Source organism: Emys orbicularis, chromosome 4 (genome assembly GCF_028017835.1).
Source record: "Emys orbicularis isolate rEmyOrb1 chromosome 4, rEmyOrb1.hap1, whole genome shotgun sequence".
Classification (NCBI taxonomy): Eukaryota; Metazoa; Chordata; order Testudines; family Emydidae; genus Emys; species Emys orbicularis.
In genome coordinates, this window is record NC_088686.1 from 129,152,074 (window position 1) to 129,175,815 (window position 23,742).

Genomic DNA, 23,742 nt, shown 5'->3' on the forward strand with positions numbered 1-23,742 from the left:
CGGAGGCTCCCAGCATGACAATAACTATTGACCTTTTTATTTCAGTCAGTACAGCAGCTCTACATTCCCCTAAAACACTGTCCTGACCCTCCTGTGTTACCACAAACAGCTCATGGGCAGACACATTGAAGTGGCACCAAGTCTCTCTTTAAAGCTTAGTATTAAATATTAAATAGTCTCTTATTCCATTTACATTACTGTGTCAAGAAAAAGATAGTTAAAAGGTAAGTTACATGAACCTGTGAACAGCCCCTGTTCATTAGCACTGCAGGCTCTGGGGCCAGTCCTCAGGAAGGCGGCGGGTTGCTCCTTCAGATATGGAGGAGACCCAGACCATGGACTAATACATGAGTTTCCTGTCTCTCCAGAACTGGGCTAAAAATGGGGCCACCCTTCTGTGCTGGGGAGCAGGCAATCTGCACCCCTGGCTTTCGGAAACAGAATTTCTGCACTAGACAGAAAATCCTAATGTGATTAGAACACTGTGTGGTGGAGGAGGGTTTTTATTCCCCAGGAAGGGCTAATAGTTGAACGTGCTTCTTCCTATTGGACACCATTGGCAATGTCCGGCAAATCACTCGGAGACGGGGCAAGGATTTGGTCATTATGGACTTTGCTGGAGAACATCCTCTTAAAAAAACAAAACAAAAAACCCAAAGAGTTGAGAGTCTTCCTTTGATTTTAGCAAAGAAGTAGTTTAAAAAAGCACTTAGGAAGCTGGTACTAAAGTCATTAGATGTTCTCAGAGCAGAGAGTCGTCCGTGCATCCCCCTTCGAGTCCATAGCGAAATTCTTGCAAGTTTGAGACTCCATAGAAGTGGACAAAGGCTGCAGCCACCACCAGCACGTGGAAGATCTGATGCGACTGGAACTGTGGGAAGGTGAGATAAAGCCCTTAAAAGTTAGACCAGCAAGAAGCCAACAACCACAAAAGGTGAGTCCTGTCCTGAACGGTCAGAGCTCCATGTATATTGCAGCATCACAAACCAGGCAGACTGGTCAGGGGTCCTTTCAGTGCCTCTAGTCATGACCTACTGGTTCAACCCATTGCTTATCTGGTAGTTTACATCTCAATGCCAGGAGGAAAAAGCTCAATACACAGGATAAAGGGAGATTCTATTTGAAACGGGCCATTTATCTCACCCTATTGGAACTAAAATTGCCTGGGACAGAGAGGTACATTCCTCTGCGTATGTATGTGTGAAACCACAAGCCAAGCTAAATTGAGGGGAGCGGAGCCAGCTGGAGCTGGAGTGGATGGCAAAGTCAAGTCCCTCTGAAATTAGCCCCCGACAGCAGCTAAGAGCTGCAGGAAGGAACCCACTGGCCTTCGAACTTTCAGTTTGAAATACATACTGGGGCCAAGATATCAATAGACATGACCTACAATTCTGAAAGAGTGACCTAGATGGTTTGGGCTGCACAGCCCGCAGATGACCTAGGCAGGGCAACTCCCTGAGCACAGCTGGCTCCACTGCTGAAGCTGTCTGGCTCGCCGAGCTCAGTTTGGGTTCCCCTGGAAAGGCTGAGGCAATGGGAAATCACTTCCCCTGAAAAAGAAACACTACTTCAGCCTCAAAAGGCAATAAGCAAGGGATGTAAGGGGTCCATTTTGAAGAAGCCAATGGGAGGCCACAGACCCAAGGACTGGAGAGCTTTAGGGTCAGTAACAGCACTTGTTACTGGCCCATGGAGACTACAAATCCCCACATGCACTGCTCCAGCCTGATCTAAGCAGCAAGGCTGCATTGCATGCTGAGTCCTGGAACCACAGGCTACCCCTGCCTTCTCTTTTGCCCCTCTTGCTCTCTTCACAATCTGCCCTTCATTACCCAGCAGAGCACCACATCCCAGAGCTGTCCCAGATGAGTCTAACCCAGAAGCTCTGGGTCCAGCCCCAGGCTGCGCTCTAGAGTGCATCTAGCACCACTTCTCCTGGCTTTCTCAGCAGGATACCCCTCAAGGAGAAGGCAGGCTCTTCCCATGCCCCCAGCAAAGGCTGTACTCACCCAGATGTCAAACTTGCCAGGAAAGAAGCGCTCTGGGATGCGGGCAGCGTACAGCCCTGCTCCTGTTATGTACATCACAGCCATGAGGAAGAACCAGCCCATCTGGCCCACGGTCGTGGCTTTCACAAACCCTTCAGCGATGGTGAAGTGCATGGTGGGCACAACGCCACTCAGCCCCAGCCCCAAAAATACCCCTGGGGGAAAGAGAGAGAGAGAGAGCCCTCTGTCACGGAGTGTGGGGGGACACAAGGCCCTGCACCCCCAGCTTCCTGCGATTCACCATGACTCTCAGCCAGCCAGTAAAGCAGAAGGTTTATTTAGACAACAGGGACACAGTCCAAGACAGGTCTTGCAGGCACAGACAACAGGACCCCCTCAGTTAGGTCCATCTTGGGGTCCCAGGGCACCACAGCCCCCTTGGGAGGTCAGAGCCCCATCTGCCCCCCAGCCATTCCACCAGCCAGCTCTGAAACTCTCCCCCCACCCTTTGTTCAGTTTCCCGGGCAAAGGTGTCACCTGGCCTCTAACCCCTTCCTGGGTTCTCATGTTACATGCTCAGGTATCTTCCCTCGGCCAGTCTCCCATCCCCACATGCAGACCATCCTAGCCACACTCCCATGCCTTCCCAGCCAACACTCCCCACTCAGCATTCAAAGACCACATTAAGAACAGTCCCAGTTCGTCACACCCTCAGCCTTCATTCAAAATACAGCCAAGGCACCTGAGCCGGAGGCTGCCCCGCAGCTCCCACAAGAGCAGAATGCAGGTCTCCTCTAGGCCAGGAGGGAGTTGAGTGTTGGGGAGAGTGGCTGGACTGACCACACTGGGATGGATAGCTCCCACATCCCTCCAAGCTGCCCCCCAAAGGCTGCCTATGGAGGGAGAAGGGTTGCAGAGCAATGGGTACCAATGCAAATAGGCCGACTCCACAGCCAAGAGCCTTGGCCTTCTTGCTTAGCCTTCCAGAGAGGCCTACATAGGCCATCAGTGATGGGACAGTAGGAGTGGACTGAGACCAGACTCCTTCATGTGCCGGTCAGATGGAAACTGTTTGGAGCGCTCAACCCCAAGACTGCATTTAACGGGAGACCAAGAGACCATATATCGCACTAGCAATCTACTAAACCAGTCATTCCCCCATCGGACAGAACCCAGGCAGCGGGTTTCATTCAGAACCTTCTGGGCTGGTTCTAGCTTTGCCCTGCACTGCCGGCTGGATTTCAGTACAGCCGGTTCTCCAAGCACTGCTCTCTCCCAGCTAAATGGAAATGTACTATTGGGGTAAAGTTTCAGCCGAGTCCTGGTAGCTGCTTTTGAGTTCCACCCTGTAGTGAGTCACCCAGCAAGGAAAGGGTTACAGCCTAGAGGACACAAAGTTGGGGTGAAAGCTGCTGGGTCTGTGTCTAGCAGGGGAATCATTCCCCACTGAGAACAAGCCAACCAGTTTTCAGCTGTACTGCAAGACAATTCCCATGCTCTGGCTCCACGTGCCCTCGGCACCAGTAACTGCTGCGACTGGCAAAGCCAACCCGGCTCGAGGCATGGGGGCAGGGTCGGGGGGGGGGGGGGGGGAGAAGAAGAGATAAAAGCAGATGTCCCTGGTGAATGCTGCTCTGGGAAGGGCTCCCTGGACAAAGTTACAACCTCTGGCAGCAATTCCGCAGCTCCTGCTCCCCTTGGAGGGTTACCAGCTCTCAGCCGGTCAAGGGGCTCCCAGCCCCAGCAGAGAGGAAAACCCCTGGGCTCACTAAACCAGTGGTTCTCAACCAGGGCTCCGAGGCCCCCTGGGGGGCTGTGAGGTTTCAGGGGGTTCCTCAAGCAGGACCAGCGTTAGACTTGCTGGGGCCCAGGGCAGAAAGCGGAAGCTTCACCGCACGGGTCTAAAGCCCGGGGCCGTGAGCCCCGCCCCCCGGGTCTGAAGTTGACATCTGAGCAAAGTAGCTTTGTGTGGAGCCCTGTGCCATGGAGCCCCAGGCAACTGCCCTGCTTGCTACCCCCTAACACTGGTCCTGGCTTTTATATGCAGAAAACCAGTTGTTGTGGCACAGGCGGGCCACAGAGTTTTTATAGCATGTCGGGGAGGCCTCAGTAAGAAAAAGGTCGAGACTCCCTGCACTAGACAACTTCCATCCACCTCCAGGCCTCAGTACTAAGCAGGCTGACTAGCCTCCCGCTGTGGCCCGATCCTGAACAAGGATCGCAAGAACCCTGTGCTTCCTGCAGCCTGTTTCAAGTGAGCCCGAGCCTCCCAGTTCAGGGTGACACTGACAATGGACGATTCGCGGCACAGCCAGGAGTGGGACAGTCCTGGGGGAAGCAGCCAGGACTCCGGCTGGGGCAGGAAGCACAGGAACATTCATTTAAGCTATATCTAAGTGAAAACTAGATATAGTTTTCTGTGCCTTCTGGACTAGTAAACGTCCAACACTAGCCATCACTGCCAGGTGGCAGAGCCCTGCATCTGCCCTGTGGCTGTGGGAGGGAAATGTATGTTGCCCTTAACTCTGTAACAGCAGCTCAGGACCAAGGCTGGCCAGATACAGCTGTCACACTGGAATGTTTCAGGCCCTTCTCCTGCTCTTCTCACTAGAGCTGGGTTGTGGAGGCTTGGCTCAGCATACCCAAATCAAGAGCAGATGTGTCTGTCAGTCATTGATCCCAGTTCCTAGGGGGCTGCCACTGCTCCACACCGGCCGACACCAGAATCACAGCACAAAAGTGACAGCTCACCCAGGCACTCAGTGGCCTACAAATAAAGGGTGTGATCCTGTTTCCATTGAGGACACTAAATGCTGTGGCCTTAACATCAATGGCACCAGGCTCATGCCACTCGCATTTCCAGGCCAGGCCAGGACAGTCTACTCAGATCGGCACTCGAAGCCCAACACAGGCTCTCTCCTGGCACATTGCTGTATTGCAAAGCAAAGAAGGTACAGCAGGAAGCTAAAGACAAGGACACTGATGGGAGTTTTCATTGCCAGAGAAATGAAGTGAAGTGAATCCTTCTGGGGAAACTGGTTTGTGCCCACACTGATTGGTAGTTTTTCTATGGGTCCCCAAATGGCTCATGCACTGAAGTTAGCCACTACAGTCCTCTGGGAGGCAGCAGTCTCTATCTCCAGTTTACAGATTGAGGAATGAAGTGACCTACCCAGAGGTGGGAAATGAGCTCAGATCTCCTGAGTCCCTGTTAAGTGCCTTAGCCGCAAGCCCTTCCTTCAGGCTGTGGGGCTTTCTATGTCACACCCAGTGGGAGTGGCCCCGACTACACCCAGCATACTACCGAGTCAACATCCACTAACGCCAGCTGAGCAACTTGTAGCTGAATGAAAAGCGTTCCTACCTGCTCTGGTCTGTCTGTGCTTGGGGGTTGCAAACCGGTCCCACTGAGCGACAATGATTGCGGAGATGCCCAGGACACAGACAATGGAGAGGTAGATGAGCCGAGGCTGCGGTGAGCAGTAGAACGAGTAATAGAGCCAGGGGACAAAGCTCCCCATAATCAGCAGTGCTATTCCTGAGTAATCCAATCTAGAACACAGACACAGAGAGAGAAACCCAGGGGTCAGTTTGGAAGTGCACTCCCCTCACTCTGGCACGTCTACACCCTCAGCTCCCGTTCTCGCAGCCCAACTGCTGGCTCTCCAGCTGTAGCCCTCCAGACTTTGTGACCCTACCTACGTCTGTAGGCCTACCTAGGGGGAGTGTGACTGGGAAGAACTGCAGCAATGCATTGTGGGCGCTTCTGTTTGCGTTCCAAGTGAGTTTGTGGAGCAGAAGCGTAGGAGGGTGGGTCTTTCTGGGCGGTACAGGCGTGAGCAGAATTAGGTGTGTCTGTGCAGTTTTCTGACTGTTTAGTGACAGCATGGACAGGACAAGCACTGGCACAACCTCAGTGGGAAGCAGTAGCTCTTAGCCCTTGTTTTCACAGGAATGCTGACAGCTTCTTTCATCCCCAAGTGCTTGCAAATGATACACATGGGAATCACCTCCCCACTGAAATGCAGCCAGTGCTCGGGTGAAGAGCAGCAGCTGTGTAACATCCCATGGCACATCAAGGCATTTTGGCTAAGGGCACTACAGCAAAGCCTGTTCTAAAGAACAATCTCCCACCCCTCCCCCCTGATCTTAGTGCGGTGCAAAGCAGCACCTGGTAGGTAAATCCCTTTGGTAGACTGGCCTGAGCAAGGTCTGCTCCAAAAGCCTCGCACACTATGTTGTTCAGTGCCTGGAAGGCTAAGGCTGGGCTAGGTCTCCTCTAGGTCAGCCTGCTGCTAGGACACCACCAGGAGTTAGCAGCTGCTGCTGCTGAACACAGTTTTGTGGTTGTTTTGCTGCAGCCGACTCACTTTGAAAACGTCCGGGAGACCTTCTCCGAGTGACAGTAGACGGTGTGGAAAAGCCAGGAAAAGCTGAGGCATAGCACTGCTCCAAGGAAGAACATCCCGAACACCACCTTCTCCTGAAGAGGGGCCATGAAGTACATGTTGGGCCTGAGCATGGTCAGAATCCCCAAGAAGAGGAACAACACAAAACCTGCAGCCAACACACCAAAGAGTCAGTCAGCCAGCAGGAGCCACTTCCAACAGCTGCCCAAGGGAGCGCCTGTGCAATGGCAGTGAGCAAGCGTTTTACAGCAGACCTGGGGAAAATCAACACCAAGGGTCTTTGTAATCCCTGCCTGCTCCAGGAGAGAGCAGCACAGAAGGGTCACACTGTTAACAGGGGAACTCGGTAGCTGCCCTGGGAACAAGAAAAGCCGCATAGGATCTCCCTGGCAGGGCCTGCAGCAGGGTGTTGCTATGCCCAGTGCAACATGCATTCCACTCTGCTGCCTTGGAGGGGCCAAACCCGTTTGGGGGGATAGCAGTGGGGAAGGTCCAGGCTGCCTTACTTATTCTCCAAAGATCCAGTAGCCTCTGGAGAGAGATGTGTGGCACTCCCTGCCACGCTCATCAGTTCTGCTCCTGGGGGAGGGGAGATGAGAGGAGTCGTTTGAGGTGCTCCTTCCCCCAGAGGCCTTAGCAACACTATGTCTTGGGGTCTGGGAGCTTGGGCCTGGGCCCTGCATGCCCCATTTGTGCTGACATTGGACTGCCAGACTGGCCACTGATACGGACACCACTCAGTTCCAGACCATGCTGAGCACACATTGTCCCAGCTGCTCCGGACAGGACGGGCTCACGCATGCAGCCCTTTCCCTGCCTGGACCTTCTGGAAGGCCTTGAAGAGCATTCTGTAGCACTGCCAAATGGCTCCAGGACCTGTATTGGAGGATGGGGCCCACTTGGAGATAAAAGCACAAATGATCCAGTCCCCATGGGCAGCAGGGCTCGGCACACCCTCTGGGGACTTGATGGAAGAGCTCATTTTTGCCTCAAACATCTGGAGCCAAGAGGGACCACTGCCTGCAGAGCTAGAAGGCGGATGGTGTGTGATGTGGTTAGCATGGCCAGGTGAGTGGTCTGACTCGGAATTGTTTTAACATGGCTTCAGTCTGCACCTGGCCCTCAGTGCTGGTTGACTAGCAGGAATGTTGCTGTTGTGAGCTAGTTCATTGCATCTGTGACACACTTCCCTCCCTACAGGAGGAACTGCGAATCTGACCATCATTAGTAGCCCTGGGTACACTGAGCTGTACCTCCAGTCAAAGGCCACGAGCAAAATCTGCCTCTGCTCGGGTTCCCCTGAAAAGGCCCTGACCCTCGTGCTGTCCACCCAGGAGAGCAGACTGTGATGTTGCACTCCATATGATTTTATGAAAATATGCTAATGAGTGTGAATATAATGTAACTGGAATATGCTTCATACAAAAGGTCTCTTGTAAGGTATCATTACAAAGCTTATAATCTACTGAGTGTGTTCATCCTATTTGTATGTATATATCATTCTTGTATATGAAACTAGAAATATGAAATACAACTCTGAGGTCCTATTGTAATTATGCAAAGTGTGGGCCATTAATGGTGGTTTGAAATCTTGATGGCTCCCATCAACTAGGACAATTGGTTGTAAATGGCTCTGTTTACTTGCAAGCCTTCCTGAGAGTCAGGCCAGGAAGAATGAAGGCTTGGGGTCTCACAGGACATGTGACCATGTCACCTGGTACTGGAATCCATCTAAAACCTGGGGCTTTTCCATTTAGAAGGAGGGGTGGGGACCCAGAGAGACAAAAGATTCCCGCCTTGTGCCAAAGCTATATAAGGGGGTGGAACAGAACAAAGGAGCCTGCAGTCATGAGAAATCCCCTAGCTACCACCTGAGGTGGAACAAGGACTGTACCAGAGAAAGGATTGGGCCCAGACTAGAAAGGAGTCTAATCTGTGAAATAATCTTATGGGAACATCTCTGAGGATGAGATTTATCTGTAATCAGTTTCTTAATGTATTAGGCTTAGACTTGCATGTTTTTGTTTTATTTTGCTTGGTAACTTACTTTGTTCTGTCTGTTATTACTTGGAACCACTTAACTCCTACTTTTTATACTTAATAAAATCACTTTTTGCTTATTACTGAACCCAGAGTTAGTGACTAATACCTGGAGGGAGCAAACAGCTGTGCATATCTCTCTATCAGTGTTATAGAGGGCGGACAATTTATGAGTTTACCCTGTATAAGCTTTATACAGAGTAAAACAGATTTATTTGGGGTTTGGATCCCATTGGGAGCTGGGTGTATGGGTGCTAGAGACAGGAGCGCTTCTTAAGCTGTTTTCAGTTAAGTCTGCAGCTTTTGGGGGATGTGGTTCAGACCTGGGTCTGTGTTTGGTTCAACAAGACAGGGTACTGAAGTCCCAAGCTGGCAGGGAAAACTGGCTCTGAGGTAGTCTCAGCACATCAGGCGGCAGTCCCATGGGGGTTTCTGTGACCCAACCCGTCACACAGATATCACTCGCTGTGCGCTCCCCTCACTTTGCTGGAATGGAGGCTGAGCTGTGCTGCCCAGCAGCACTGACAGGGACACTGTGAGGAGGTCAATGGCAGTTTTTTTTTTTTTTTTTTAATTATAGAACATCAGGGTTGGAAGGGACCTCAGGAGGCCATCTAGTCCAACCCCCTGCTCAAAGCAGGACCAATCCCCAGTTGTGAGCTAGAGGACAGTTGTGCTGGCCAGGACCTTTCTGGGAGCTATCGCCCGCCTGGCAGTTACATTTACTTGACTGCACCCCTTCCTCGAGCCGGTCCAGCTCTGAGGACACTGGATGAGCACAGCTGAGAACTGACAGATCACCATTGTGCCAGCTGCCAGACAATAAGCTGGTGCCCACCGTAACAGGTTCTAGGAGAGCATGAACAGTCTCAGTTGGCCTAGGGGGTCAGATCCCTCTTTGCCTTGTGATGCTGGGGAAAGGGAGTGGCCTGTTCTCCCCACACACGGCCCTCACCCAAAGGTCAAGTGCACCCTGGCAGCAATGACAGCAACATAATCCCTAAAGTGAATCCAACTACTTGTCTGGTGCTCAGCACGGATGCCAAGCCTGGATCCCTGGCCAGACGAAGAGGAAGCAGGCTACACACCCTGATGGGACAAGCCCACTCTGACCCTGACAAGGTGTGTTCTGTGCCAGGTGAGGCGAGAGCTTCTGGTTCCTCATTTCTGGCTTCCTAGTGACAGAGCAGTACATCTGAATGGGGGCACCCAACCCGCCACGCAGCACAAAGTGAGGCTCTAGGGAGCACAGAGTGCTCAGCACCAAACAGCTCCCATTCTCCCACTGTGGGGGGGACAGACATTCTTCACTGTTCTCCATGGGAACAGCGCCCACCTTCCCCTTCCGTGAGCCCAGCAAGTCCCAGTTCTGCTCTGCAGGTCTGTCAGACTCTGAACACAGACGTGTCTGTTCACAGGGGTTAATCCTCACCAGCGCCCCACAGTAATCCCTATGTCCATCCCCTGAGAGTCCAGTGGGTTATCGCTCTGCCAGCTCCACACTCACTCAGTGCATGTAGTGAGAACATGGCTACTAGAGTCCTGCGCAGGACTCCCACCTGCTCCTGCTATTATGGCAGTGGGTCCTTCAGGGATCTACACTTGCCCCACACAGGGCTCAAATGGCTACCACCCCAGCCCAGCGGAAGATCTGGCACAACAGGCCATGGGAACCCAAGAGTGACCCGGGCCCTGAAATAGTCTACCAACACTGGCCAGTGGAATGATTTGGAGGCAGCATGGGGGCCCGAGCTCCTAGACAGACAGGTTTGCTGCCCTGGCAGTGTATCCAGCCCTTTGGGGAAGACAAAATAACTCCCAGGGGATATCTCTGCCCCAAAGATTGAGGGCGCAGCCATGACAGGCCCATACCAAGATCCCTCCATCCCCTCGCTGGGGAGGAATTCTCCCCTTCTTCCTGCCCACTAAAGAGAAAGCAGAGGGAGGATGGGGGGAGAACAGGACACCCCCTGCCGCCCTTGACTGTTTATGTGACAGATGACACTGAGTGAAACTTTTCCCCTGGTAAAAGGCATCCACTAGAGTCAGCCTGTGAGCCCTCTGAGGCCGGGCCCTTGCCTTGTGAGGTCTCTGTCCTGAGCAGGGCATGCTTGTGGGGCCACAGCCGTACTCATCAGCCCCAAGGATAGAGCTCCCCCTCAGTCACCTAGTAAGTGAGTCCAGATGTTGCCCGTCTCGGTGTGTATTCGGAAGATGCTCTTGAAGCAGGCTCTGAAGGACGGCATAGGGGGTCTGTGTCCATGCAGGAGGTAATCGTTATCCTTCAGCCAGTCCGGGAGCACATCATAGGGAATCACCCTCCAGCGCCCTTCCCACACCTGCAACACATCAACCCACACAGGCGGTTACTCTGACTGGCAGCCCCCAGCCAGGCATGGCACCTACTCCAGAGCCACTCCTATCCCCGTGACTGCTAGCTGTTGTTTCCATGGTGCCCATCGCTGTGAAAGTCAAGCTGAAAACCACACAGAACCAGTCAGTCTCTTCTGTGAGTTAAGTACTGAACTGGCCCAGCCTTCTCTCCTCAGAGGACATGATAACTCAAGAGCAAGTTCCATTGTTGCAAAATTAAATGCTTTGCAAATACCCACAGGATGCCCATAAAGGGCCAAATCCTGCAGAGTGCGGGGCCTTCCCCACACTCAATACCCTGGGACTGACTGAGACCAGCACCCTCAGAATTTGGCCCTTCATCACCTTAACAAGCAAAATGGTCAGCTGAGCCACGGCTGGCAACGTGACAGCTCTTACGGGACATTGTGACAAAAACCCCAACGGAGTTCATACAGGAGCGCCCTGGGACCACGTTTTCATCCTGGCCCCAGCAATCGCTGCACTAGCCCTTCTCTCCCATGGCTCCACAGGTGTGTGAGTGAGTACAGGAGCTTCTGCTTAGTCCCCAAGGCACACCACAGCAATACTGGACAGGTAGCAGTCAGTGCTCCAGACCCCAGGACGGATCAGAGGCGCCCTGCCGAGCTAGATTAGGGCAGGGGTTTGCACCACACTTGCCCCTGGCAGATATGGATAGCCCTCACTGTCACATGCACTAGATACACCTAGACTGTTCCACCTGTCAGGTCCTTGGCATTCTCCAAACAGAACCCGGGGTCACTGCTGGCTGTAGAGGGCTTCTCAGGTGCACAGACAGCAAGGACGGGAAGGAGAAACAGCATTTCACAGGTGCTGCTGTTCACTTTCCATTCCTCTTGGCCTTGCAGTTGAAAATTTGTTAAGCTCTTGGCTCAGGCCCCCTGCCCATGCTAGGGGGAACCCCAGTGCACTGGATATAGTCACCCACATTCATGGTGTCCTCCTAACAAGGAAGATTAACCCCAATGCAGACCCAGCACAATGCCTCAGATTCTGTCACAGCAGAGGACAGCGGCCCAGAGCTCTGTCAGCCGTCCTCCATCGGCTGCCATGAGCTGACAATACCTTATACACAAATTCCTCCATCTTTTCCATAGCGTGATGAGCCTGCAGAGGTAGAGTCAGCACGCGAACCACCTCCTCCTCCTCCTCCTCCTGCGGCGCTGTGCATGGCTGCTCCTTGGCCTAAAGGGAGAGATGCCATTATTTGTCACAAGCCACAAACCACCAGAGAGACGGACCATCAAGATGTGGGGAACTTAGAAAACAGCAAGTATAGTCCAACCAAGAGGGGTGTGAACCCTTAGAATATATAGGTGCTGCAGCCCTTCTGAGAGGGGAGAGATGGAAGCCTCCCCAATCACCACTGCTTTTGCATCATGGTACTGTCTAAAACCGCACACAGAAGGGCTAATCCCAGATTCAGTTTTGCTTTGAACAAGGATTAGAATGGAGGATTTTCCTTCTTTACAGTCCAGGGTGCAGCCTGAAATGGCCACTCTGCTCTAGCCAGGGACGTGAGCCCAGGAAATAGGCCAGGTACCAGCCGAAGCAGAAGCATTAAAGAACACAGGCGGCCCCTTTTCACTGCACGCCTAAAGCAGAGGCTGCTGTGAACATGCTGCCCCTATCTATTACTAACAAGTATTAGAAGATACTTGTTAGAAGCTTAGAAGCCACAAAAGCAGGTGAACCAATAAGAATGCTCCTTAGAACTCCTGCAGTGCACCCTGTTCACCTGCAGGCAGTGCTGTCAGCAGGCGTGCAGAGGGTGTTCCTTGGCTGATGCTATGGGGCGAGATTTGTTGAAGGCTGGCTGAGCTCAGTTCACCCTCCTCCCTCCGCAGGGCCGGCTCCACGGTTTTTGCCGCCCCAAGCAGCCAAAAAAAAAAAGCTGTGATCGCGATCTGCGGCATTTCCACCGCCACTCTACTGCCGCCGCTTCATTCTTCAGTGGCAGTTCGGCGGCAGGTCCGTCCCGCTGAGAGGGACCGAGGGACCCGCCGCTGAATTGCCGCCGAAGAGCCGGACGTGCAGCCCCCTTCCATGTGCCGCCCCAAGCACCAGCTTGCTACATTGGTGCCTGGAGCCGGCCCTGTCCCTCCGCCCCAGAAAACAGGAGCACACTGGGGTGGGAGGGGTTGTTTGCTTATGACAGATTACCTTCTATGCAATGGAATAAGATTTCCAGGACAGATTTTCTGACATGTCATCACTCTGAACAACATAGAGTGGGTGCAAATCCTCACCATTCAGATTCAGTCCATTTTCACCCCCACTGTGCACTGGTGTAAAGGGATAACAAGGGTCAGGGTCTATTGTAGGGAGCCCAAAGCCCCACACTTCCATGCACCATGCTGCTAATGGGATTACAGGCAGATTTCTGGGTTAATCTGCAAGGACAGTGTTGAGAGCCTAAATAACTAGGAATATATCTGTCTGTAACTCTAGGGCGTACAGGGCACATTCAACAGGACTGACTGGAAGCAATTTATAGGAAGAAAAAGCACCGAATGGGTTTGGTTTGCAGATCCCAGCAGCTGCCCTGCTTGGGGGCACTCCGTTGGATTGTGGCTTACGCTGGCTGAGCTGGCAGCTCCCTGGTCTCCCTTCTCCTCTAGCAGCGGCCCCAGTTCTGCCAGCTCCAAATCGTCTCCTTCTCGGCTGCTATTGGAAAGTCCATTTCCTTGGCTGGTTGCTGACCCTTTGCAGGACGACATCTGGTCAACACACAAAGGGTCTTGAGCTTCTGTGTTCTTGAACATTCACACTAGGAATAAAAACAAGACAAGTGACATTGCAGGCCTGCCCCCTTCCATTCAAACCCAAATCTGCCACACCAAGTGACCCAACGCTTTGCAACTTACTGCCTTGGCCAACACCGATGAGAGCATCTACAAGAGCCAACTCCTCAACTCAGTGCCCATGGTGGCAGCCCTGATGCTTGCAAGGTGCAGCTGTACTCTGGGCACGGACCCATTCAGAGTTCATGAGAACTGGAAAATCCCAACCCCCCGTGACACTCTGATACCCCAATATTCACCACTGTCATGTAATTAGGATATGTTTTATACAAAGTATGACTTGTGAGGTATCATTCTAAAAGTCTTGATCTGCTAGACATTAACATCTCATTGTCATATGTGAAGATATGAAGTTTGGCTAGGTATGTGTTACTGAAACACGTTGTGAGGTTGAAAACACCCACAAGCCACCTTTCAGGTACAACAGTAAAAAGGCCAAACAATACTAATGGCTTATTGAGGAAATACACACAAGCACAAGGATTACCCCAGGAACTGTGTACAATAGAAAACTCTCAGAGATAACACTACACAATGGGAACTGTTTGACCCAGGTCACAGCAAAAGAGCTTTCCAGCAAGTGGGAAGAAGATATAAAAGCAGGACAAAAATAACAGGAGTACTTGTGGCACCTTAGAGACTAACAAATTTATTAGAGCATAAGCTTTCGTGGGCTACAACCCACTTCTTATGCTCTAATAAATTTGTTAGTCTCTAAGGTGCCACAAGTACTCCTGTTATTTTTGCGGATACAGACTAACACGGCTGCTACTCTAAAAGCAGGACAGTGACATCATGAGGGTACCACACTCTCCCTGCAACAACTCACCTGGAAACACCTGAGGGGCAAGGACTGAACTGTGGGAAGTGATGGTCCCAGGCTAGAAGGATCTTTAGCCTGTGAATGAAAGCCTGGGAAAGCCAAGGCAACTTGTGCCTTAAGAATCTGCCAGCCTGTTTATCGCTCAGGGTGAGAATTTGCTAATTTATATCCTATCTATCTAGTGTGTTAAGATCAGTTTGCGTTTTTATTTACTAAGGTAATCTGCTTTGATCTGTTTGCTATCCCTTATAATCACTTAAAATCTATCTTGTGTAGTTAATAAACTTGTTTTTGTTTATTCTGAAACCAGTTTGTGGAATTCATAACTGGGGGGAGCAAAACGTTGTGCATATCTTCTTCCACACTGAGGGAGGGGGCAGATTTCCTGAGTTTACACTGTACAGTTCTCTGTGCAGTGCAAGACAATACAATTTTGGGTTTACAATACAGAGGGGGTGTGCACGTGAGTGCTGGGCAATTCCCAAGCTGAGTCCTCCCACACAGAGCTGATCTCAGTGTCTGTGTCTTTCTGCAGCTGGATGTGTACTGGAGGAGGCTTGAGGGCCTGGCTCAGCAGGGCAGTGTATGGGAATCCAGACTGGTAGAACCAATGGGCTCAGTGGTACCCCACCACATGAGGTAACACCCCAGGGGGAAGCATCCCATCACCCCCAATTTGGAATCTCCTTCTCCCTGGCTTCAGGCCCCTTTATCCCCATTCCAGTCTGCCTTGGTAACAGAAAGCCAAGCTTTAAAAGGAGCCCAGGGAATCTCAACTCCCAGAGGAAGCAAACTCAAGATGGCAGCCACAACCTTCTGTGCTGCATCAACAGTGTCATGGGAGGGTGGGTCTACAAGGGCAGCACCTTTGGAAGTGCACGTGGTTCTCTGGATACCACCACGCTGGACTGGAATTTCTAAAAACAACCAGGATGCTGTGACAGGATATGGGCAAAAGCAGAGTTTTCACTGGGAATCTGCCATAAACTAGGATCATCCAAGTGGAACCCCATAGTCTGAAGAGAGGAGAGGACTTGGGAGTACTCTTTAAATGGGCAATGGAAAATCAGAAGGCAGAGATATTAGATGAGAAGGGAAACGTTCACCAAACCAAAGGAAATACGTTTATCATTATAAGCCACGTGGAGAGACTCAACTACCTCTCCAGCGAGGTGAAGCAAACCCCATGGTCTAGCAGTTAAAGCAGGAGACCAGAGCCACCAGGATCCCAGCTCTGCCACAGGTTCCCTTGCTGGCTTCCACCAAGTCTCAGTCTCTTGGAACCTTAGTTTCCCCCTCTGTAGGACACGGGTGATACTAATATGCCCAATTCATGAGGCATTTAGGGAACAGCGTTTGTACAGCGCTGTGCCTGTGAACATGACTAGAAAAGTGCTAAGTAGCGTTGTGGGGACGGAAGGGATGAGGATTTCAGCCTCATTCTATTCACTAGCCAAGATCACTTCACACCACAAAACCAGCATGGTTTGGCACGACTGGCCATTTCTGCTCAGGAGAGGACCAAGAAGCAGGATGCTCAGGGGCTCACGCTCAGGATGTAGACACAGGGGATGATGGCCTAGCAGCTGTCTATGTCGTTCAGCCCTCACTCATGAGAGCCACCCTAATCACACTGTTGGTATCTGACCCCCCAGGCTACTTTCTTACCTCAGGGTGACAAGCATTCGCCCTCTCTTTCAAACCCCACGGAAAAATATCATGCCACCACCTGCAGCTTATGCAAAGCATCCCACTGTTAGGAATCCATCTTAGTTATTTTAGGCTACGTCTACACTACTGCGTATGTCGGCAAAACTTACATCGCTCAGGGCTGTGAATATTCCACCCACCCGAGCAACATAAGTGGCCAAACTGGCACTTATGTCAGTGTAAATTTGGCCCTACATTTGCTTTTGTATAGTGCTGTACACATTGAGAATGCTCAGGAAATAACCCAGTATCGAGTCCCACAAACCCCAGTATCCTAACCCAGCTGCATGATAGTCCCATGTTTCACAAAAGGTTCCAGATCTTATTCAGCACAAAACAGTCAATGGATCAGAGCCCAAAACAAAAGGAGACACCAGTCCAGGGACCTGAGTCCATAGGCTGTAATGTGCACAGCTAGCTTATGCATTAATTCTACTCAGCCAGGACAAGTTCTCTCTTTATGGGTGAACAAGATGTTAAGTTTTCCATCATGACAGGAATTGAGCAAGTATGTTTTGTGCTTGGGTCTATACGCCTCCCTGACAGTTTTGCAGCTCATCAGTTGGACAGAGTGAGCACACCAAACACGGTTTTGTTCTTCTCTCCAGAAACCTTTTCTTTGCTTTTGGGCACAATCCCCTCCTGGACCCTGGAATACCCTGGTTTCTATGAATATACTTGTCTTTTCTAATGTTGAAGCAAAGAGTCAAACCATTAGGAACTGCTGCAAGCACAAGGAGCCAGCCAGCTCTGCTCTGCTCTATCTCCAACCAATACACAGATCTGAGATTTGGGCAAAGCAACTCTCTGAAGGGCCTTGGTGCCTCAGGTTAGAATTATGAGTCCAAAGGAGACCACCAGACTACACTTAAATACAGCAATGAGTGTTACAGAAACGCTCTCTCAGCGAAGTCTGGGAGGCCATTCGAACTCTTAAGCATCGTGTCTCCTTATACACAAACAGCTGACACTGCCCAATAATGTAAGTGGAGAAAATAGTAAATTAAGAAAAAATAACCAACTCTGCTATTCCTACACCCTGGAGTACCTGAATGAGCTCTTCTTTCCCTATGCAACACAGTTAGCTGCTGGGCTGGGTCCATTCTCACTCCTTAAGAGTCAGGGGCCAAGACCACGCAGAGGCAGACTTAATGGGACTTGCCAGAACTCCATTGAGCATCCTTGTTTGCAGGATTCACTCTTGCAGGGTCAGGGTCCCCTATCAGGTACATTCAGGCCTTGAAAGATGCTCTTGTCTCCTCCTCAATGAGCAGTGGGAACCCTTCCATGTGAGTGTAAGGGCTTAACCTATCAATCCTATAGCATTTGAAAATAAAGTTTTTAGTCTTTATGGTTGTGAGGGGGGAAAAAAATCTTTCCAAATACAAAGGATGTAAGGATGTGGCATTGCGATCTTGAGCCTGCACACAGAGGGCTCCGGTGCCTCTCTGGTACTCTTCACCTGACAAGCAGCAGCAGAGTGAAAGTGACAAGACTAATCAATGCTACTAGTCAGAGCCCTGTGCACAGCAATGAAATGTCAAGAGTTGGGTGAATTTCAGTATACTGCTGCCACTAAGGAAAGCTATCAGCAGCAGCAGGCAGCACTGGAGTTAATGGTCAGGGAGAAGGATCCCCAGAAGAGGTGGTGATGGGGCGGGGGAATAGAGTAGCGAAGCTAACTTCACAACCATAGCTGAAGGGGCCAAAGCTTCCAACCTATCAGATTCATATCAGTTTCTGGCTAGTATATAAGACACATGGAGATGTCATTGGAGCTAGGATTCTCACATGGGTATAGCCCCAAGATGTCTCTGGTGCCAACCCCTTCCCCTCCTCCCCCCACTCCCATTTACTGTAGCACTCTCTGGCAGGTAGGTTCAATCCTCTGTTCAGCAGTTGTTCAATAAGATGTTCAGCCCTGGCTGCCTTTGCACCCGGCTGCAATCCCCATGCATTCAGCTGGCCTTTCCGTGACTGCTTTCCCAGATTGAGGTGTCATTAGAAAAGGTTTTGGAACAAATTAATAAGTTAAACAGTAATACGTCACAGGAGCAGATGGTATTCACTCTCGAGTTCTGAAGAAACTCAAATAGGAAACTGCAGACCTACTAACTGTGGTGTGTAACCCATCACTTAAATCAGCTTCTTTACCAGATGACTGGAGGATAGCTAAAGTGATGCCAATTTTTGAAAAAGGCTCCAGAGGCGATCCTGGCAATTACAGGCTGGTAAGTCTTATTTCAATACCAGGCAAATTGGTAGAAATTATAGGAAAGAACAGATTTACCAGGCACATAGAGGAACACAGTTTGTTGAGGAAGAATCAACATGGCTTTTGTAAAGGGAAATCATGCCTCACCAATCTCTTAGAATTCTTTGAGGGATTCAACCAGGGCTTTGGAGCAGAGCACAGCTCCAAAGCCCTGGATTCAACAATCATATGGACAAAGGTGAGACAGTTAACGTAAGAACGGCCACACTGGGTCAAACCAAAGGTCCATCTAGCCCAGTATCCTGTCTTCTGACAGTGGCCAATGCCAGGTGCCCCAGAGGGAATGAACAGAACAGGTAATCATCAAGTGATCCATCCTCTGCCGCCCATTCCCAGCTTCTGGAAAACAGAAGCTAGGGACACCATCCCTGCCCATCCTGGCAAATGGGCATTGATGGACCTATCCTCCATGAACTTATCTTGTTCTTTTTTGAACCCTGTTATAGTCTTGGCCTTCACAACATCCTCTGGCAAGGAGTTCCACAGGTTGACTGTGCGTTGTGTGAAAAAATACTTCCTTCTGTTTTAAACCTGCTCCCTATTAATTTCATTGGGTGACCTCTAGTTCTTTTGTTATGAGGAGTAAATAACACTTGCTTATTTATTTTCTCCACACAAGTCATGATTTTATAGACCTCTATCATATCCCCCCTTAGTCATTTCTTTTCCAAGCTGAAAAGTCCCAGTCTTATTAATCTCTTCTCATATGGAAGCCGTTCCATACCCCTAATAATTTTTTTTGCCCTTTTCTGAACCTTTTCCAATATATCTTTTTTGAGATGGGGCAACCACATCTGCAGGCAGTATTCAAGATGTGGGCATACCATGGATTTATATAGAGGCAATATGATATTTTCTATTTTATCTATCCTTTTCTTCATGATTTCCAACATGCTGTTCGCTTTTTTGACTGCTGCTGCACATTGAGTGGATGTTTTCAGAGAACTATCCACAATGACTCCAAGATCTCTTTCTTTTGAGTGATAATAGCTAATTTAGACCCCATCATTTTATATGTATAGTTGGGATTATGTTTTCCAATGTGCATTTCTTTGCATTTATCAACACTGAATTTCATCTGCTATTTTGTTGCCCAGTCACCCAGTTTTGTGAGACCCTTTTGTAGCTCTTTGCAGTCTGCTTAGGACTTAACTATCTTGAGTAGTTTTGTATCATTGGCAAATTTTGCCACCTCACTCACTGTTTACCCCTTTTTCCAGATCATTTATGAGTATGTTGAATAGGACTGGTCCCAGAACAGACCCCTAGGGGACACCACTATTTACCTCTCTCCATTCTGAAAACTGAAAATTCTTCCCCTTTGTTTCCTATCTTTTAACCAGTTACCCATCCATGAGGGGACCCTTCCCTCTTATCCCATGACAGCTTACTTTGCTTAAGAGTCTTTGGTGAGGGACCTTGTCAAAAGGCTAAATACACTAAGTACACTACATTCACTGGTGTCAAGTATCAGCGGGGTAGCCGTGTTAGTCTGGATCTGTAAAAAGTGACAAAAAGTCCTGTGGCACCTTATAGACCAGTGTTTCCCAAACTTGGGACACCGCTTGTGTAGGGAAAGCCCCTGGCGGGCCGGGCTGGTTTGTTTACCTGCCGTGTCCGCAGATTCGGCCAGTCGCGGCTCCCACTGACCACGGTTCGCTGCTCCAGGCCAATGGGAGCTGCTGGAAAACCTTTGCCAAGGTTCCTCACCACAGATTCTTAAGCAAAGTAAGCTGCCATGTGATAAGAGGGAAGGTTCTTCCATGGATCAGTAACTGGTTTGAATCATTGGTTTGACCCAGTATGGCCATTCTTATGTTCTTATGCTTTTTTAAGCCATTCCCTTTATTTTTGGTGTCTGACATTGGGCCATCCCCATTCTTTGTGTTGCTGGAAATTGGCTCCATTTGGATGAGGGATGCCTCACATCTTTAGGGGCACTGACCTTGCATTTCTCAGTGTGTTCTCTTTGTAATTTCATTGCTTGACACAGACGCCTTTCATGCAGTGTAATTGTATCTGTGTCAGTCCCAGGACAGTCGAGAGACAAGGTGACTGAGGTAATATCTTCTATTGGACCAACTTCTGTTAGTGAGAGAGACAAGTTTTATAGCTCTGTTGTGGCTTGAAAGCTTGTCTCTCAACCAACAGAAGTTGGCCCAATAAAAGATATTACTTCCCCTAGCTTGTCTCGGTCATAGATACCTTTCAGTAAGTGAAATAAAATATGCTGCTCGCGCATTTAAGAAGTTTTTAGATCCTGTTGTTGCTCCACAGATTTTAAAGCGAACTGTTCCCAAGAAAGAACCTATCCCTAAATGGCCTGATGCAACCTATGCGGGTCTCCGAAGCAGAGCAGCCAGAGAACTGCTGACGTCCGCAGAGTACTACCGGGCCTGAGGGGGTCCCTGTGCGGCTCGAAAGCGGGTCTCCCTCGCCAGCGGGGAGGGGACCGCGCCGGACTCTCCTACTTCCACACTCAGACCCGTTTCCACGGTCCAGGGCGGCCAGCGCGCTCCGCGGCCGCAGCAATAAGCACGTCCCAGGCCCGAGGTGCCGCTACCTCGGGCACCCAGCCCGCCCGCCGCTAACGGGGGTCCTGCTCGGGGAAGCGGGACGAGGGGTCACCCCAGCTGGGGCAGCCCCGCCCCGGGCAGGTCACGCGCGGCCCGAGGAGAGACCTGGACCGTGGCCTCCAGCACCGAGGAGAGGCGGCCCCCGGGCCAACACCCGCCACGGGCCCGTAGGACGCGTCGGCCCGCGCCCCTCCCCCCACCGCCCGCACTCACCGGCCCCTACATCCCGGGCGGCGACTCCGGCTGCAGTGGCAATACCGGAAATAGCCCTGGGCTTTACGCCACTTCCGCCGCAGGAATCACCCCTCACCCTACACGCCACGTGACTCAGGGCACCAGCACTTCCGCTGGGAGGGGGGACGTAAGGCTGCAGTGGTCAAGGCATGAGCTTCCTCCTGAGTGGCCGCAGGTATCCCCTGGGTTGGTGTGATTGGATGCGTGAGTCACGTACGTTACGTGAGTCTGCTCCCCGACTGCCGGAGCAGTCCTCGGACGGGCGCGTGCGCTGTGCTGGGAGCTGCTCCTTGGCCCCGCCCCGCCCCGTCCCGCTCTCGCGGCGCTGGGGGCAGAGTCCCTCAGCCCGGCTCCCCGCGCTGGCTGCCGCGTTTGACTCTCCTGGGGGCGGGGCCGTTGGCGCTTATCCCCCCCATCCCTCCAAGGCCGGACGCAGGGGCTGCGGGCGAGGCCGGGCCTGTACCTGGCAGGGCGGGCGGGGCTTGTGGGAGCGCTGCGCCCCAGGCCCGGAGTGAGGCCGGCTCAGAGACTCCCGCCTAGACCAGGGCGTGAGACGGGCCCGCGAGGTCAGCTCGTCTGGTTGTGTCTCACCCACACCAGGCAGACGCTCCAGCCGCTTTGTGAAACCCTCCAGCAAAGGAGCTTCCACAGCCTCCCTCGGGTCTGTCCCGTCGCCCTGCTGCTCCGACAGGCGCGTTCCCTGAGGTTTAATCTAATCTGCTGTGCTGTAGTTTGACCCCGTCGCCGCTTGTCTTGCCCTCTGCGGCAAGAGAGAACAACTTTTCTCCATCTTTGTATCTGAAGACCATTATCAGCCCCCCCCCTTAATCTCCTCTTTTCCAAACTACACATAGCCAGTTCCTTCAGCCATTGCTCCTATGGCTTCTGTTCATCCCTCTGATCATCTTTGTCACTCACCGCTGGATCCTTTCCAGTTTCTCTACAGCCTTTCTAGACATTGGTGACCAAAACTGGACACCGTACTCCAGCTGAGGCCTAACCAGCGCCGCGTAGAGCAGTACTATTGCCTCCCATGACTTGCACGCTATGCCGCTGTTAATGCAACCTAAAATTGCATTTGCTTTTTTTGCAACAGCATCACATTGCTGACTCATGTTGAGGTTGTGATCCACCACAGCTCCCACATCCTTCTCAGCACTGCTGCTGCCAAGCTGGTTATCCCCCATTTTGTAAGAGTGCATTTAGTTTTTCTTCCCTAAGTGTAGCACCTCACATTTGTCTTTGTTGAATTTAATTTTGTTGTCTATAACCTTGTTCTCCAATTTCTCACATTCCCTCTGAATTTTAGCTCTATCCTCCAAAGTGTTGGCAATCCCCTCCCCAGCCTTATGTCATCTGCAGATTTGACACAGTCAAGTCATTATTAAAAAAAGATGTTAACACCGGACCCAGAAAGATCCCTGTGGACCCCACATGAGACCTCCCTCCAATATGACATCATTATTTGCAGTTGTTTAACCACTTATGTATCCACTTAATGGTAATTCTGTCCAGTCCACATTTCTCCAGCTTACCTCTCAGAAAGTCATGTGGGACTGTGTCAGAAGCCTCGCTGAATTCCAGGTTTATTATGTCCACCGCATTTGCCCTATCCACCAAACCAGTTACCTTGTCAAAAAAGGAAATTAAGCTGGTTTGGCATGATTTGTTCTTGGTAAACCCAGGCTGGCTGCTAGTGATCACCCCTTCATCCTCCAGGTATTTGCAAATTGAATATTTTATACATTGTTCTAGTAAATTCCCAGGTATCGAGGTCAGGCTGACTGGTCTGTAGTTCCCCAGCTCCTCCTTTTTTAAAGATTAGCCCTTCTCCAGTGTTCTGGGATCTCTCCTGTCATCCATGAGTTTGTAATTATTGCCAGTGGCTCTGAGATTTCTTCAGCTAATTCATTCAGTACCCTTGGGCAAACAGTATCCGGCCCCACTAATTTGAATTCATTGGTCAGAAGATCTCTGACATGTTCTTTACTTATCCCAATCTGCATCCTTTCCCCTTTATTGTCTCTGGGAAGTTCGGCAGTCATCCGCACATTTTTTGTGAGAAGACTGAAGCAAAGTAGGCATTGAGCAGCTCTGCTTTCCTATCATCTTCTGTTACCAGCTCACCTTTTCCATTGAGCAGTGAACCAACACCATCCTTGATCTTTCTTTTTTGTCATTCAGAATGCTGTGTACAATTCTGATCACCCGCATTCAAGAGAGATCAATTTAATCTGGAACAGGTGCAGAGCAGAGCAACTAGGATGACCAGGGGAATGGAGATCCTATTTTATGATAGGTTTCAGAGTAGCAGCCGTGTTAGTCTGTATCCTCAAAAATAACAGGAGTACTTGTGGCACCTTAGAGACTAACACATTTATTAGAGCATAAGCTTTCGTGGGCTACAACCCACTTCTTCGGATGCATATGCATATGCATCCGAAGAAGTGGGTTGTAGCCCACGAAAGCTTATGCTCTAATAAATTTGT

The 23,742-nt window shown here is 50.8% G+C and overlaps 1 protein-coding gene across 2 annotated transcripts; it reads right to left on the minus strand.

The window, feature by feature from the left end:
• Positions 1 to 658: 658 nt before the first annotated feature.
• ADIPOR1 (adiponectin receptor 1) lies at positions 659 to 21,315 on the minus strand. Of its 2 annotated transcripts, none has more exons than XM_065402335.1 (8): positions 21,233 to 21,315; positions 13,411 to 13,601; positions 11,897 to 12,016; positions 10,605 to 10,776; positions 6,359 to 6,545; positions 5,353 to 5,540; positions 2,010 to 2,203; positions 659 to 871 (listed from the first exon to the last, which is right to left on the minus strand). In XM_065402335.1, exons 2-8 carry the CDS (start codon positions 13,594 to 13,596, stop codon positions 743 to 745), a joined length of 1,176 nt encoding a protein of 391 aa, XP_065258407.1. In that variant the 5' UTR covers positions 13,597 to 13,601; positions 21,233 to 21,315; the 3' UTR covers positions 659 to 742. The 2 variants fall into 2 exon arrangements, with proteins under 2 accessions (XP_065258407.1, XP_065258406.1); XM_065402334.1 differs by having other exon boundaries at positions 13,342 to 13,601.
• Positions 21,316 to 23,742: the final 2,427 nt, after the last annotated feature.